This window comes from Lepisma saccharinum, chromosome 20, assembly GCF_977018435.1.
Source record: "Lepisma saccharinum chromosome 20, izLepSacc3.1, whole genome shotgun sequence".
NCBI classification, from domain to species: Eukaryota; Metazoa; Arthropoda; class Insecta; order Zygentoma; family Lepismatidae; genus Lepisma; species Lepisma saccharinum.
Window position 1 is genome coordinate 33,159,360 of NC_139248.1, and position 18,185 is coordinate 33,177,544.

The window sequence follows — 18,185 nt, forward strand, 5'->3', positions numbered from 1 at the left end:
TACATTAACCTACAAATATGTTCAATATATATTCACCTATTTACAAAATTTTGTAACTGTATACCTGTAGTCCGAAATGTTTCTAGCTGTAGTTTTATCTAAATACACATTATGTTCAGTATATTCATTCGCTGTGTACTGCAAAATTATCTAAACTTTGTAACAAAACAAAGCTATAACAAATTCTGTATTTGTATGACGTTTTCTATACTCTTTCATCAAGGGTCTACGGGAAAAAAGACCAATAAATAAATAAAAAATAAAGTAAAAGGGAGAGACGGAATACACATAGCAGATACGGCGCGAGTGAGGAACCGTCCACCCAAAAAATCCTCTCCCCATCTGATTGCCCACTCAAACAATTTCATGAAACAGCATATACGCTTCAGGAAACTATACTTCAGTAAATAGGTACATTCTAATTTTTATTTCATGCATGTTTTTCAAATGAAGTTTGTTGATTCAGGAAATGTTAACAAATTATCAGCGTTTCTTCTTAAAACTTCATTTATTTTTATTCTTGGAAATCAGAAAGGATTTTCAGTGCACTCACAATAGGAGTCTCTTAAAAGAAATTGGAATCTCTACATCCATTGAAGGCAATTAAATCAGTACCTAACGATCACAAATCTGCTGCCGTCAGCACATCTCCAACAACTCTCCCAGACTCTCCCCAGCCGAAAACCTTCCAACTCCCACACCGCAGCCTTGGAGGATTTCAGTTCATTATCTTTCTACTCTCCAGTGAACACAGGACATATTAAAAAAAAAAAAGTCGTGGTAATGGCAAATTGTCCATCAAGAGACTCACAAGCTGATACATTCCTGATGAGCGAAAATGTCCCCCAGGGGAGTGCGCTTCATTCGTAGCAGCTGGCAGGGGCGTCCGCTTGGCTCCCCGCCCGCCTTACAACTCGGGACTGCAAATAGCCCAGCCAACGTTCCTCGCATAGGGCCAATGCAACGGATCTTTTTAACCCGACAGAGTTACATCATGGCAAGGTACTGTTCCCTCGAGATCTGACCAGTCGTCCAGGCGACTGCATTATCGAGCGTGTGGATAGCACCATGCTACATCAGGTGCATTCACTCATAGTTTGTACTTCTTACTGCAACACAAAAGAACGTACAAACGTCATTACACTCCGTGTGGTGTAACTTGAACCAATACGAATGGAATGCATAGAGCTGCGGACCTTGAATTTGCACTTACCACAGACTCCCCACCCTCCGTTGGTATATGTGTGAGCGCTGTGCTCACCCTAGGATATAATTGCAAGTTTCTCAGGCCCAAGTAATGATATCGCCTTCTGGTCTTGTGTAACTGGAATTTGGAATGTCTATGGCCAGATGATACCAGTTATATGTTGTGTCTTTGTTCTTAGAATGTGCAGACATGCAGGTCCGTAGCCAGGATTTTATTTCGGGGAGGGGGCTCATCCCTTATCAACGCAGGCAACTGATAAAACTATAATAAAGATAATAATAATTATTACCACGGTTATAAATGTCATTTTACAATAATAAATATTATAAGTTATTAAAAATAAACCTATTTTAATCCAACTTTATCATTGTTGTTATTATTATTATATAAACGGAGGGACTTTGTACCGATGAGTGAATATTCAACACAAGTGTAGTCCATAGTTTCCCTTATATTTTGTGCAGTTAGTGTACTAAAATTTATAATTATTGTATTTTGTTATTAACTTTTACACAATCAGTTAAGACAAAGGCTTTAAAAGTTAGGGTCAAATTTTACTCGACGTTTATATTGTGTGACCTCTCACAAAGGAAACTATAAATTTTGAGAGCTGTGAATCCATTTATTCTTTGGATTAAATGATAGAATATGAAAATATAACCCGTTTCCTCTATTATACACTAAACTTTCTTCGATCTAATGTTTAATCCTGCCAAGAAAGTAAAATTAACTATCTCTGTACATTATTTATATTAGATATTTGTCGGATTTCTGGGGGAGGCTCCAGCCCCACTGGCTACGTGCCTGCAGACATACTATTTTGATGACAGTCCGTGTTTTGTGAGCAGCGCGCTCACACGTACACCAACCGCGTAACCATTTTCTGCACACACATTTTTATTTCTGTGTACACTGAATTAGTGTTGTATCACAGTTTTCCGTTTCGATTCTTCGGTAATTATTTTATTTGATCTCATTCACTTATTTGAGACACTATTTCTGGCTAAATGGACTTTGAAGCCTGATATCCGTTACGAATGAACAAGAGCAGTTCCGAGCATTGTTTGCTGAACCAAATGAAGACCTGGGTAGAATGTTTGATTCTCATGGCCTAGAGGTAATGTTTTGCTGACGAGTTTTTGAAAAGTGATATTTTTTTTACTTGCTCTTTTTTCTCAATATATTGGGATGTACATCTCTCTCGACAACAAGTAATACACTTTTAAATTACTAATGTTATGCAAATTAGTTATCATAAAAAGTAAATTCCAAATAAAATTATAAAAATTGTTCTGTTTTTCTTGATAATTTGTCTCTCATAATACGTAATGAGTAATATTTGAATACAAGAATATCATATTATTATATAATAATAAATAGGATAAATTTTAACTTATAAGTGATATATGATAGGTAATACATAATTATAAACTATTTTGGGTATAATGAATGTAAACAGATATACGAAAAAATGACAAAAATCAATAAAATATATATGTGAGCGCCACGCTCACCGTACACCAACCGCGTAACTCTAGAACACGTATACGAAGGGTTAAATATCTTTTGTAACTGTGTACCTCCAGAACTTAACTAAAGCCGTGTCCGAAAGGTGCACTTCGACTGCAGCGCCTAATACGATCAGTAGATAAAGGTAACATATGGATTTTCCCGCGTTATAAACAATTATTTTCCATATAAAACGCATAGTATTTTAAAAAGTTCTCATACTTACCTTTCCACGCAATAGAAGAACTACAACCAACATTCTCGACTTTCATGATTGCCTATAAGTGAGCAACAACGGAACGAATGTAGTAAACGAGTGTGCATGCTGTGAGCTCGATTGCTCGTGTACTTGGCGCTTTCACTAGGTGACGTCACTTCCGACAAGACCGTACTTCACGTCTGCTCTTTGTATCTTACGGACCTCAGAATTGGAAATCCATTAGTGCATCAAATATTTGATTTTGTTTATTTCCACATTGCTGGAACTTTTGGGTAATCGCGGAGATGAGGATGAGTGCTGACATGACGAATTTGGTGAAGGGACACTCACGATGAACACCTACGTATACCCAGGTCGGGATTCGAACCAGAGACCCTGGCGTCGTAGCTTGCTGTGATAATCACTTCGCTACGGAGTGAATGAAGATAAACATTTTAATAACGTCAGTTTGAGCGAGGTAAAGTTCTTCGTGCATATAGAACCGTGGCATGAAGGCATAATTAGGGGATGTTGAGGTAGGTCCACACACATTCTCGATCTCGGCCGTGTTGGAAGTGATGTGATCAGCACCACCGTCCGGCAGCCTTTAGAATGTGAAACAAGGGGAAAAATCTGATACATAATTTTTTGTAAGATTTTAACAAGGCGTCGATAAGAAATTATTAGATACCGAGTATATTTCCGTATATTACTAAAATGCTATAACACTTTTGACTTTTTTTACACACCTAGTTTGAATCCACATCGTAAATAATGTATACATGTATCAAAAATGGTGTTTATGTGATGGTGTTTTTATGTACGCGAAGTGCTGATTGCACATTATACATAAATAATACTAGAAATGTAGTTGAAATGAATACATTTTGCACAAGGTAAATAACATTTATTCCAAGTGTGGGAAAACGTTGGTTAATACCCCACCGATCGCAAGGAAGGTGATTGGGCGCACTGCCATAAGAGAGAAGCCTATTAGTATTTGGTCTGACATTTTGATCGTGTTCTGTACGTGCAATCAGAACGTGGCATCGCATTAATGTAGTGAGTGGAGCGGCCGCCAGCTGGCAGCCCTGTAGAACGTGGAAGTCGATAGGATTTGGTGTTGGGCCGTGTGAAATGAAATCCAGATTTGGCGATCGGATAGCTCCCGGCGCCTGGCGGCCTCTGGCCATTTAAAGCGGAGGTTTTCGTGAAATACGAGAAAGCATTTAGTATAAAATACTACCTTGGTTTACCCGAGGGGTGGGGGGAGGCAGGTCCACCACCTATTGTTTTCCGATTTTTCAACTCGGAACATTTTTATAAAAAATTGAAAATAAATTACATTGTTCCCTAGGGTGTTTCCAATGTGTCTATATTACTATTGTTCATAAAATCATAAAGGTAACGTACGTAGGAGGTAAAATTCAGCTCCCCTCTCCATCCCAAAAGCTCTTCCTTGGGATGAGTGACAGTGCACAATTCGTTGGTAATGATGGTATTTTTTGTAATTATTGTAATTACTATGTAACTACACATACATCAATAAAGAAATGGGCCTCCCCCATGGCGCAGTGGTAGCGTAATTGCCTTGTAATCAAGGGGTCCCGGGTTCGATACCCGGTGGAGGCACACGTGGTTCGGATCCCACTTTAAATTGTAGGTCCAGTCCCGATTAGCCTTACTGTGCACAAAGTGGACTTAAAACACCAACTCAAAATAAAAAAAATAAAAAATCAATAAAGAAACATTGCCGTAAAATTTATATGTTGTTTCTTTAAGTTTAATGAATTATAAAATATGTACACGACACTCGTGAAATAATGGGTTCTTCTTTCTGATTAATGATGTTCATTTTTTAATTTATTATAATTCAGCTAGTATCACGCTAATAGGCCCGTTTATTTTCATAGAACATGCTAGTAAATTAATTGATTTTGATTTATTTTGATAATTATTAATTCACTTTTCTGCTACTTCTGTTTATCGCGAAGATGAAGATTGACGGTAGAATATGATGAAGGGATACTCACAAAGAACACTCACACCTAGGTCGGGATCCGAACCGTGAACCCCTCGGGTCGTAGCTGACCACTCCGTCGGTAACTTCCAAGTAAAATATACTATGCAGCCTAAAATGCAGTTTGTATTACTGCACCTGATTTAATAACACAATATTTTATTGAATTTTAGTGATAAAAATGTGTGGATCGATCAGCCCCTCTCCTCAGGTAATAAAGTTTCTTGTACGGTACGGATAAGCTAGGGTTAACCACAAAGGGGCGCTATTTTCGAAGATTTGTTTTCAGTAAATGTATTTTCAAAGTGAACGATTTTTCAAAAGCTTTCTTCCAACGTACCTGAAACTTTTATTCGGAGGATCCGAGATCGAATCCTGCGAACGGTGAATTTCGTTGCCTATTCGTGGTTTCTCACATGTAAGGATAGTATAGACGATTAAAACCATCTGGTCTACGGTGTCTGTACAAAATAGGAATAGTTTTAATGTGGTTAATCGAAGAGATCAATAAATTCCGAAACACGAACGATTTATTAAACACCAGTAAATTCCTACATAATTTAAGTAAAGGTTTAATTTTAATTTCAAAACGGTATTAAATGAACGTGTGAATATAGTACAGTAAATACAGTTCTTGGACGCTACAAATAGTATGGTAAGTTGAAGAGTGGCATGCGGAAGTTTAAAGTGCATCATGACATTAATAACGCATGCACGTGATTGTGCTTCCCATAGCGAACACTAAAGTGTTAAAGACGTTGGTGTGCGACAACAATCTTGAAATAAATCATCCAATTCTTCGTAGAAAACTATTAATCTGTCTTTAAGGTTAATGTAAATAAAATATTCAGTAACTTTTCTTTGTACACTTTTAATATTTTTCTATAAAAACATAATCTGGAACGATAATTATTTTTTCATGAAATTACATTTTTTTTTTCATTTTATTGATAAAGTGTGTAAAGGTGACTACAAAGAGACAAGGCATTGCTAAACTTTCTAATTTGTAGCTAAGCATTATATATAATAGAGAGAGTTATATAATTTATATATATATATAGTTTATGTGACATTAAATTTATTAACACCTAGTAGCAGTTTATGATATGTGTGTGTGTTGTAGCACATAGGTTCAAATTACAATTTTAACTTGTAATGGCCAAAAAAGATTACAGTAATCGATTATTTGAAAAACATGCACTAATGTAATCAATTACCAATATTTGATATTCAAATGCATTTTATTTGTGGTTACCAGTGAACTTTGGTCGTAACAGCTTTGTGTTTCACGGACAATTCTTATTCTACATTTCCATGAGTCCTTTTTAAACCTTCTACCCAGTGGCGGCGATTGGGTTCCAAAATCGGGGGGCAGACAGCTTATTTCCCTTTGTAGAAAAGTATAGCATAGTGCGGGGACAAAAGTGGAAAAAAGTCGGAGGGCAACTGCACGCCCGCGCCCTCCCTAATTGCCGCCACTGCTCGTACCTATTGTTATCAGTAATAGTTTCTTTTAACACTAAAAAAATGTATCACGCTAATAGGTCAGTTGTCATCCTTACACTGGGTATAATATATTTTCGTAGAACCTGCAAGTAAGCAGGTTTGATTTGATATTTTACCTCGCTTTTTTGCCACTTTTGGCCAATTGCGAAGATGAGGATGACTGATATGATGAAATTGGGGCACTCACAAATAACACCAATGTCCAGGCCTGGATTTGAACCCGGGACTCCTGGTGTCGTAACGCGTTTGCTAACCACTCCGCCGTAGAGATCGGCAACTTGCGAGTAAAATATCATACCTTATATACATGTAAAGGCAGAGTAAAATCAAACAAATAAATCTTTCTTTTACGTTCTGTGTTTCTAAGCGAAAAAATGTGTGATCAGGATGAAAACATCTACCGCGCTGACCCCTGGCCCGTATGCAACCCAAAATGCAGAGAAAGTTGACGGGATTGTATATATGCACGGCTGAATCAAATAAGGTGAACATCTTGCTTTCACCACAATTAACAATTTTCCATGGAAATGAATAAAAAAAATGTGAAAAGAATAACTATTCGAGACGGTCTGTTATTGTGCGAATGGATGATAAAAAGATACTTCATGAAATTACTGTCCGACTTGCCTAAAGATCCTTTATACTGTTACAGCGGGCGCTCTAGAAGCTGGCAAGGGAAGTGGTGAGCGGGGAAGGGACCAATCCAGCACATTAAAACACAGCAGCCAGTAGAACGAGGTTCACGTAGTATTTCTTCCCGCCGCGCCGTAACTCTCGGCGCCACCGCTGTTGTCTGGTTGGTCGGCAGCGTAATCCCAGCTCCCCACTTTCCTTGCCAGAACTACGACCGGCCGCCGTAAGAGTAGAAAAGACCAACAGCTCTAATGTACGAATTCAAACAAGAAAGGGGGAGATAAAAACATGCACCCTGTAAGTTTCGGATCAGTATTGCACTCAAATTCGTTCAATTGTTTATTTTCGTTCCGTATAAAGGTTACAACTCGTAGCAACCCCCACCCCCGAAGTGGAGCAAAGACAATTTCCGCGTTGCAATTGCTGCCGTCACTCCTATTTTGCCAGTGGACCCGTCCAGTTAGCGCATGCGTACTTGCAGCCTTCGCCCCTATCTGTCAGTGGACTCTTCCTATTAGCGCATGCGCGCTTGCGTCCTCGGTCACGTATAACGTAGATGGGCTCTAAGAATGCTTGTTTGTGGTGACGTTCACCGCGACAGGAAGTTAGCAGAAAGAGCTGTCTGTAACAATTCTTAAGAGTAAACAAAGATCTCAGCGTTTGTCTACAGTAACCGAGAGAACTCATGGAATACCTTAGCCAGGTCGCAGAACTTACTAACCAGCGAATCTAGTAGGGAAAACTTTGCAAAAAGTGGCTACATTATGCAGAAAGAAATTTCTACCTTGGCACTATATTGATTTCAAGATTGCTTTGGATTATTTTACTTCACTTTTCCTCCATCTTTTGACTATTCGTAAAGTAGGAGATGAATGACGATATGATAAGACTGATAAAGGAGCCTCACAAATAACATCCATGCCCAGGCCGGGGTTCGAATCCAATATCTTAAGTGTCGTACTGTGCAATGCTAACCAATCTGCAACTGATATGGCGATGTCCGTTGAACCGTGGAAACTGCGGGTTGCCACTGCGAGTCTGGTAGCGACAGCGCGTACGGTGCTGACAGGTTCAACGAATATCATATTCCATTGAATAAAAATCCGTATAGAATCGGTTTCGCAATGTCAATTGACAATAATAATGGGTTTTAGAAACAGATGCAAATAGCTTCGAAACAAGACCTAGATCTTGTCCGAAAGTTGTTTCGTAAAATTAATAAGAACCTATTTTGGCAAATCAAAAAGATATAAAAATTAAGAATTGTATTTAGAATCTTTCTACCTGTACTGTACTTAAATTCCGTTAAGCTTGGACCACAAGTTCTTCATTTATTGAACTATAAAGACAGCGGTTGTTTGGAAAATACAAAAAGAACAACACAGTATTGTTCTCATGACGATAAAAAATCGAAGGCAAACTCGAGAAAAATTTGGTTACCATAGATTAACTCACAATTGGTTTGATTGATTGATTGATTTGCTTTATTTTACTTCGCTTCTTGTGCCACTTTCTGGTTAATTTGCGAAGATGGGGATGAGTGACGACATGATGAAATTGATGAATGGACATTCACAAACATCCATGCCCAGGCCGGGATTCGAACCCGGGACCCCTGGCGTCGTACCGCAATGTGCTAACCACATCGCCACGAGGGCCGGCCACAATTGGATGAGAAAAATTTTGATGAAACTCGGTAGGTCTGTTGGATAATTTTTGATTGAGGTCCAAACTCGAGTATCCAAAATTTTTAATCTGACAGAGGTTTGATTGATTGATTGATTTAGTTTATTTTACTTCGCGTTTTGTGCCTCTTGGCTAATTTGCGAAGATGGGGATGAGTGATGAAATGATGAAATTGATGAATGGACATTCACAAACAACCAAGCCCGACCGGGATTCGAACCCGGGACCCTTGGCGTCGCAGCGCGATGTGCTAACCACTCGGCCACAGAGTCGGGCTAATCTGACAGAGGGTTCGTGGCGTCAAAATTAGCCATTTTGCGTTATGAATGTTTGTCAGAAATTTGTACACACACACAACATACTGCAAAACCATCGTCGTCAACGATAACTAGAACGATGTAATGTCAAGCGAAGATATTTGTTTCCATGGATATTTAAATAGAACAAGAACTATTGTAATTGTATTTTTTTGAACAGAAATGTTCAATTATTGCTTAGCACAAGGATGATACTCGTAATTTTTAAAAATATATATCAGCATAAAAAGAAATACTTCAAAATGGAGGAAGGATTGTGCCAATGCGGAAAATGTCACTTTCGAGGTAGAATCATTATGACAAGAATGTCGTGTCCGGTATGTCAACATTGGATTGATTTTGCTCCTTTCATTTCATCGAACGATATTAATTATTTACCCTTTCATATAGACTCATTGACATTGAGGAGTCTGTCTACTCGACTCCGTGACAGCAGGTCGTTAGAGAACGTGCACGTATGGGAAGAAAATGACCAGATCTTTGCAGTTAGAATAGAGACAGGCTTGCTTACAAGATTACGTGGTTGTTGCTTATATATTTCATCAAGAAAAACTCTATATATAATTGGTTTACCATTTTGCATACCGAAACCTTCTGTTTTGATTGATTGCTTTAGTTTAGTTCACTTCGCTTTTCTGCCACTTTTAGCTAATCACGAAGATGAGGGTGAGTGATGATATGATGAAATTGATGAAGGGGCCAAAACACCCACCCATGCCCAGAACGGGATTCAAACCCGGGACCCCTGGCGTCGCAACTTGATGTGAGCAAGGAAAGCGATATGTAAATGCTATGTGTTAGGCTTACTCTTTTATATTTAATGATTTTGTGAAGTATTTTAATATTATATGTATCACCACACCATAAAATTTAGTTGATCTTCAAACTAAAAATTTAAAGATGCGATTTTGGAAATTCGTAAAAAAGAGAAAGTTATCATGCTAACTTTAATTGAAGACTAAAATTGGTAAACGATGTAAGTGCCAAAAAAATTCAAACATCGTTTTCAACGTTAAACTGTCAAATGTGCCATGCTTTATAATGTGGTATACGTGAAAAGTGGCTGTTAGCCCTCTAAGTAGTTCAAAAGGACGTGTAAAGAGGTCGAAAGAGGTAAAGAGTGTGAACGTCACTTGGTTGATTTGGTGAATGATGGAAGGGCCAAGCGAGGTTACTGAAAATCTCTAACAATAAATTGAAAAATTTTTTTATTATTTCAGGTATCAAAATAGGTTTCACGTTGAGGGTGAGTGAAAATCGTAAACGTTGTAAGTGCCAGATATGTGGAGAAACAGTCTTTTGCGATTTCACAACACTTTCGCTTTTGCACTTACAACGTTTACCACTTTTAGTCCTCAATTATTGTGATTTAACGAAGTAACAAATTTGACGATTAAAAAAGAAACATACTGAAAATTGAAGGAATTAACGTATGATGGTCCAGCTTCTTTTAGATTAATTAGTCAAATCTGGCAGATACAACGGAATTCATAACCGGAACAAAAAATATGAAAGTTAATGTGTACTTAAACATGGCGATTTTCTGAAACTGTTTCTTTTCCCATTGATATGTTATTGCTAGAATTTGACACAAAATGAGAAGAGAATCCAATGAACGAAACGAGATCTGCATTTGTAACACGCCGTCCGTTCAATGGATCATTTTCTTAGCTATTCTCTACACTCAGACTAAAGTCTAGGAGTGCAAAATTCACCACAAAACGCACTGAAAGCAACTCTCAACCCGTTGCTTCTGCAGCAACCAGCAGGGACCGAAATTTAGATCACAGCGGTCACTTTTACCCCATTTCGGATGTTTGTACGAGGTGGAACGCACACAAACACACATGTCTATTTTTAGGTTACGACAAAAACCGTGTGCTCCTCTTCTCCAATCCACATTCTTATCCAAACTGGCAATGGAAAGAGCTTTCACTATACTTCATCCCAGTGGCGAATTGGTGTGTAAAAATGTACAGGTATCTAGCGATATATAATCCACTGGTGTCCCTTGCAATGACTCATGATGTCTTTTTAAAGTGGCAAATATTTTATACAAGAGTTATGAGCAATATGTTTATCTGAAATTGAGATAAATGAATGATTCAAGGTATTAAACATTTTAACTTATTTAGTGCAAATATCAGTGTTTTTTATAAACGTGTGCAAGTCTCTTCTCGTTCCTAATGCGTAATAACGAGGGCTCGGAAGTTGAGGAAAAATCCTTTCCTTTCCTAGAGTCCGAAGACGAGGCCCAACATATGTAATATAATATGTTCATTTTGGGTCATTGTAGGCCAGAAAAAGGTGGGTTTTATTTGTCCTTTTTTTGCCTTTTTCGGAGTATTTTGGCTTATTGGTCCTTTTTTTAGCCTTTTTTTAGGTCTTAACGGCTTTTTTGCAACTTCACCTTCTTTCGACTACGTTTTTACTTCCCATTCTCAATTCGAATCATCATCAGTTCATCACCTCTTAAACATCCTTTCTGTAGTAACAAAATAAAAGGAATAAATAAATAAATAAATTTGAACCATCCCTGAAACGAGAGAAAAACATTTTTTGACGACTGAAGCAGGTACGGTACAAGGTCCTTTAACCGTAACTTGTCTGGAAGGTGTAAGTGGCAACTTTCTCTTGTTTTGATGCTTTCAGCACGGTGTATACGATCAGACAGCACGCGCCTGCAAAGATCTCAAGTCAGATAAGGAGATGCCGCGCATATTCATTTAATATGTAATTATAACTGAAGTTATTAATTAATTTGGATCACATTTATACGTCCTTTTTTCGTTTTTAGGTAATTTTTTTACATTTTTTAGTTCTTTTTATAGGTCTTTTTTGGCAGTTTATAGGTCTTCAACTTCCGAGCCAACAATTTTTTACGGTTGATTTATTGAGTTCGTTTATTTAAACTCGCTGTTCTGCCATTTTTGGTTAATTGCGAGGATAAGAACGATATGATGATGGTGTTATGATGAAGCGACACTCGCAAGGAACGCCCATACCCTGGCCGAGATTCGAACCCGGAACCTCTAGCTTCGTAGCGTACTGTGACAACAACTCTTCTACGGAAGTAGGTAAAATTCTTACGAGTTTGTTCATTTACAGTATATTTACTGTTAATTTTCCTTTTATATTTACATCCAAATTTTGGTATACCAGATCTCAGATACTTAATATACACTCTGTTCCCAGTAAAATAAAATGTGCAACATGCAAATAGAATATTCACCTCCTCAATTAAAGGATGTGACGACAAAATGCATAATCATTCACCATAAAGCACAATCTTAAGGATGTTGTTAGTTATGACAAAATTACACATCGAAATAGTAGAGAAATTGGAATTAGTTCGGCTTTTGCATTAAATCTAATAGTTATGATTCATCTCATGCGCGTTTTCTTAAATGAAAAGTATTTTATGACGTAGTTCAGTTCTTAATATGCTCTTCAAAGTGTAAAACGTTTCAGAAATCAAGATCGTTGTTATATAGGTTTAAGATATATTCAGAAATGTATACAAGTACTGTATATTTATATCGGGATTAGAAATGTAATATATTCTACCGAACATAGTCAAATTGACAATTTCGAAAAGTATTTCATTACAGGTTTGATACTAATTTGTTCAATGGATGATATTCAGCGAACAACTCCCTTCCCCCACACAATTCATTGCACGAAATTACGCTCCGACGCCATATTTCGGGCCACATCAGATTCTGCGTTGAAAACATGCCGGGTAAGCATTGTGCGTATGATCTTTGCCGAAGTGATTGTATTGTATGATTATGATCATATAAGGAATGTGTACGTATAAAATATCATACGCTTTCCTTAACACGTGCGAATCTGTTTGCCTGACTTCATGCTGTTTCCTCCCAAAGTGCACTGAAAAGCTTTTTTTTCCTCGAAAGCTTTTTTAACAGTACATTACAATGTCGAGCCAAAATGTATCTCCATTTATTAATCATTATTATCTTAGAGAACACAGTTCATGTAAATGTGATTGATATACTTTGTTGGTACACTTTGTTATTTGTAATGTTCTTGCCATCTTTCGTTATTTACTAGTTTCAAAATGGCTTGTGCTGAAGAATAGTAAATCAAGTTAATAATTAGCAGGAGTTTGGTGTTGAAGAGAAACCCAGCAAAACCAAAATAGCTTATCAATAACGTAACCTTGAGTAGCGATGAAAGCCAAGTGCAACAAATTCGAATCGCGGGTAAGACATAGTTGTTTTCTGGGTATTCACTCAGATACTTCAACATTTGCAATAAACATTTTCATCCTTGTCGCCTCTTTTAACCCAACATGAGGGGAAAGTAACGCAACATAACTATATTATTTTCTAGGAATATAAAAATTAACATCACAGAATTAACAATTCATAGTTTGCCGTACCGATTTATCGGGGTCTGCAACACTTAGAGATATGCCCAGCGGTGTGATTAAAAAATCTAAATTTCGCACTCATGCACTCGAGGAAATGGGGGAAAATAGAGTTGATAGAAATAGTGACACAAACTGCAGGAAGTTGTTCAGTGACAAGTCGAAGACCTTGTAAGGAACGTCGTATTGATTTATTGAACAAAACCCACTTTTAATGAGGACTTACTGACAATAACACACTTCAAAGAGAACGCATGATTTTCCGTTGCTATATAAATAATAAATATGCTATCAAAGGCATATTTACTACAGTCAAGGGCCTTATTAATATTGAATCTCTGAATACAGAACTTTGGAACACACTCCTGGTTCTTTCGATGTTCAATATGATCATACAAACTTTGTAATTCACTGGAAACTACTTTACAAAGCTATCGAGAATGTACATATATATGACTGTTCTAGCTTACATGCAATTGAATGTAACACTTTCCAACTTTATTGCTTATGTCTAAAACTCAATTCCAAAGGATATGTATACGAGAATATTTTTAAGACCTGCTATAATCAACAAATTAGTTAATAAATAAACAGCGTGCTTCATCGACTATTATTTAAGAACGCAAAACGAGAGGTTTTCTTCATTTTGTTCTATCAAAACACTATTAAAATTGATTATTAAAGGGCACAGAAGCTACTATTATGTGAAAGTTGTGTACCAATTTTTTAGTTTAAAACAAAATATTGTTATAATAATATGCCCGGAATTATTTTTTTGTAATTTTTCTTAATTATTATAAATCGTTGATATGTAACTATCTCCACTATGGACTAAAAATTGAATGTTTGTGTTTAAAGAAAGAAAAACCGTTCACGCAAACATTAGATCGCAAAGATTGGAATATCATAGCTTTCTTTAGTCATACGATTATATTTTGCGTTAAAATCCTTGTAGCAAAACAGTCATTAAATTCTGACATAGAGATACGCGGAATATGGAAATGATTTTATATTTTTTGATTAGATAAGGTGTTTGTGGCACCATAGTACAACTAATGTATATCATTTTTAGAATACCTTTTAATTCAAGATTCCTGACATAAAACTGTAAAAAAATCTAATTTTGACTTGCCGTTTTTTTTTAAAAAAAACTTAATGAATAGTGTTGGGCAGGTACGTATTCATAGAACTGAGTGAAAACGTTACTAAAATGTTTGGGGAGAGGGAAATCTGTTGTTCTGATAGGTGCCATAAGTTGGAACCTAATACTTCGTACAAAAGGACGTATTTAGGGGGCTCCAAGGGGTTCCCTCCACCCCAAGGACTTACTAAGTACAAAAATTAAATAATCAAAATATACTTTCTAGTATTTATTATGTAATCAATGGTTATTTATTTCTGTCGAACGTATTGGAAGGTAAGGAACTGGGATCATACGGCTTTGAAGAACAGTTCCAAAGATTTATGAACGCGACTACTAATGATAATATGCATATAATATTAATTGGGAACTTTACTTTTTGTCAATTGGATCTAACTTCTTCTTTGTTATTCAGTAAATATTCAATTATTTATATATTTCACATTAATTTTCTTGCCAGAGCAGTTGCTTTTATACAAGTTTTGGCGATCTTAAGTACACGTAAGCTAGATAATGAATACGTGCTGTTATATCTCTATTCCTTTACCATCTTTTTAACCTATTCATGTAATAATAATACAATATTAATTAATTTATATATTTAATTTAATTATTCTAATTGTATGATTATTATTATTATTATTATTGAGACACTTCGTCGGGGCCCACCCTCCCTCGAAATGTATTTCTAGATAGGGTCTGTCCATAGAGTTCATTGGTTGGTTGATTTGGTGTTTTAAGTCCACTTTATGCACAGTAGGGCTAATTGGGGCTGGACCTACAGTTTAAAGTGGTATCGAACCCGGGACTCCTTTCTCATACAGTAAACGTGAGCATAATTATAAAACGAATGTAGTAAATGCACTGTTATATTGATTAAATAGTTGAAGCAAACTGTACGTTTACTTAAAATTGAATATTCAAATTGTACAAAGGCTTAAAGAGGTTAGTCTTACATGAATCCAAAGTGGAGAGGGAGGAAGAATCAAGGGAAGGATGGTGAAATTTGGTTGCTTCTTGCGTTGTTCTCCTGATTTATTACCTCCCGTCCGTCCATTCCGGTTGCACGGATTCCGAAGTATTCGCTCCCTTGAAGAACAGACTTTGTCTGGGTCGGGCTGGGACTAAACCGGTGCTTCCTATTTCAGTCTGAGCTCAGCTCATGGCTATTTTCACTGGTCCCTCGGTGTTCCCTTCTAATTAAAGCGACAGCCTTCCCCCCTCCTAGCAGGCTGCAGAAGACCAACCGCATTCTCTCGCAATCATAACAAGTGTCATATGTTCCCATATGCACGTGTAGTTAACCCTTGTACTACAATCAATCGCTATAATTGCTGAGTGGAATGAATGAAGTCGAGTCGAGATCGCATTCCTTTAACCAACGCGGGTAGGTTCGTTTTTTGAATGCTCGTTTTGCAAACATTATAAGTATATTAGCCTACGTTTTGAGGTTAAATGGAGATATTATGCACAGTCAATGTTGCCAGCGCGTAGTAACTTACAAGAGCTGAAGCATGTTGTAAATATAACCACGTTAATTTCATTCAATACGTTTGCAGGATTGTTTCTTTTAGATTGAAAACTTGAAACTGAAGTGAGGATTTTTGCCCTTGCACACTTTTGTAACTGAAGAAAGTGCTCGAACGTGAAACGTAAGAAGTTGTACTGTTTTGAAGATTTGAACAAGACGTCTCACGTGTCGGGGGGTTGCCTGTAAGGGTTGGCGCGCGCAACACTGACTGCGCCAGGGGTAGGAACGTGGGGTCAGGTCATGGCTGTGGGGGGAGGTCAACGATCTCTTACCTGGGCCAAGTGTAGACGCCGGACACCTCGAAGCCGAAATGCCACGAGCCCGAATATTCTCCCTGGCCCTTAGGGCCCGTGCAGACGCCATGACCGTGTGCTTTACCGTCCTCCCAGCCGCCACAGTAAGTCCCGCCGTCATCGAAATCGAATCGACCGCCATTGAAGGTCTTGGCGGGCGCCTGCTGTTGCTGCTGCTGTTGCATCCTGTTCCTCACCACACTGCACCGCCCATCCCCCACCACACCACCGCACAACACACAGGGACACGACACTCAACTCCACGCTGCTCGCTTGTTGCTCCTCGCCTCGAAGACCGGACAGTTACTCTCTCTCCCCTCCATTGCCCCAGAAACGACGAACCCACCATCCGGGAATGCGGGGAGAGGGAGTTGAGAGCTCGTAGTTTCCGGATCAGCCACCAGATACCGCTTCGACATGTCCCGTTGTGAGCACGTAGTTCATGGAACGTGCAAGAGATGGCGCTGATTGAACTAGCCCATTTTCCCTTGCGCAAGTCGAGGAAGTTCAAAAGTGCAGTTGCTACCTCAAGCTCGCCCAATAATTTACCTGTTATTAACATTTATTACAGAAATAAAGACTCCTCGCTTAAGAAAGCAACTTTAAAAAATAAACAGTGAAATGTTTTTTAATCGTTCTTTTCTTTGTCCGCAATCGGCTTAAAGATTCTTAGGCTATTGTTAATTCCTTATCGTTAGCTGTTCTGCCCCTTCCCTCCCCTTCTATACACGGCAACCAGACAGCATTGGAAGTGTACGTTATTTTCAGTGAGGGAGCGTATCAGTGCCAAGCAAGGGGAGAAAGTGATCCTGTCGTTTAGAGTTTGAAGCTTCCAGTTCGCAGCGCATCCAGAGACCATCTTTGCTCCAGAAAGTAGGGGAACGAATTTTGCAGGTAGCGCGTACGTTGTAATTTCAAGATGCCGAAAGTGAAGTGCCCAGAGAGTGTGACATTAAAAAAGTTTTCTCAGAGAGTTAGGTGGAAAGTTTTTCAGTACTGATGACCGAATTTTATTTTGTAAGTTGTGTTTCATATATATTTTAAATGTCGGTCATTTTAAATTTTACATATATCCTATTCGTCATATTTTCAGTTTGTAAGGTCATATTTTGCTAATTTTAAGGGCATAAATGCATGCATATTACAGAAGTTTTTGGGTCATACAAAACCGAACCCTAGTCACCATTACACACTTAAAGAAATTTCAAAATTTAGCTAGTGACTGTTATCGAAACACTTTTAAATAATTTGCTACATCTCCAGTATACTTTTCAGCGCCCTATATTATTTACACTATCCAGGATCGCATCGTTATTAGCAAAGCAAGGGAGGATAAGGACTTAGCTATAACCAGCGTGTGGATCAATAATTAAAAACTCAAGATGGGAAAGGGCGGCTGAAGGTAAAATTTTCAACAAGGCGAGATGAATTTTTGCCGCCACCCTACTTTCCACCCTGCCCCTTCCCGCAACTTTCTATCCTGGTCCTCCTGCTTGCCTCCTTCCTCCAATAAAAAAACATACCAAGTTACATATGATATTTATGGCTTTAATGACAAAAAATAAGAGCCCTATTTTTAAAATACTTCAATTGTTACTGTTAAAGAACACGTAAATTATAGGTAGCCTATATCCTTATTTAATTCCTACATAATGACATCAAAATAATAGAAATGTACTATCTTAAATTGCTACATGATTTCGCAATATACTTATTACTTGGGAGCGGAAGTTGATGACCTAGAAAATAT

The 18,185-nt window shown here is 37.8% G+C and overlaps 1 protein-coding gene and 1 non-coding gene across 4 annotated transcripts in view; one reads left to right on the forward strand and one right to left on the reverse strand.

Moving 5' to 3' along the window:
* jp (junctophilin) overlaps positions 1 to 16,762 on the reverse strand; it is a 397,633-nt gene extending 380,871 nt beyond the window's left edge. For 2 of the 3 annotated variants that reach the window (XM_083142318.1, XM_083142320.1), the window contains exon 1: positions 16,415 to 16,761. In XM_083142318.1, the coding sequence (XP_082998444.1) occupies positions 16,415 to 16,620 (206 nt within the window). In that variant the 5' untranslated portion in view covers positions 16,621 to 16,761. Of the gene's footprint in view, positions 1 to 16,414 lie in introns of all 3 variants that reach the window. The other variant, XM_083142319.1, reaches the window with a different exon arrangement.
* TRNAT-UGU (transfer RNA threonine (anticodon UGU)) lies at positions 4,473 to 4,547 on the forward strand. Its single transcript has one exon. It is a non-coding gene; the product is annotated as a tRNA-Thr (tRNA).
* Positions 16,763 to 18,185: the final 1,423 nt, after the last annotated feature.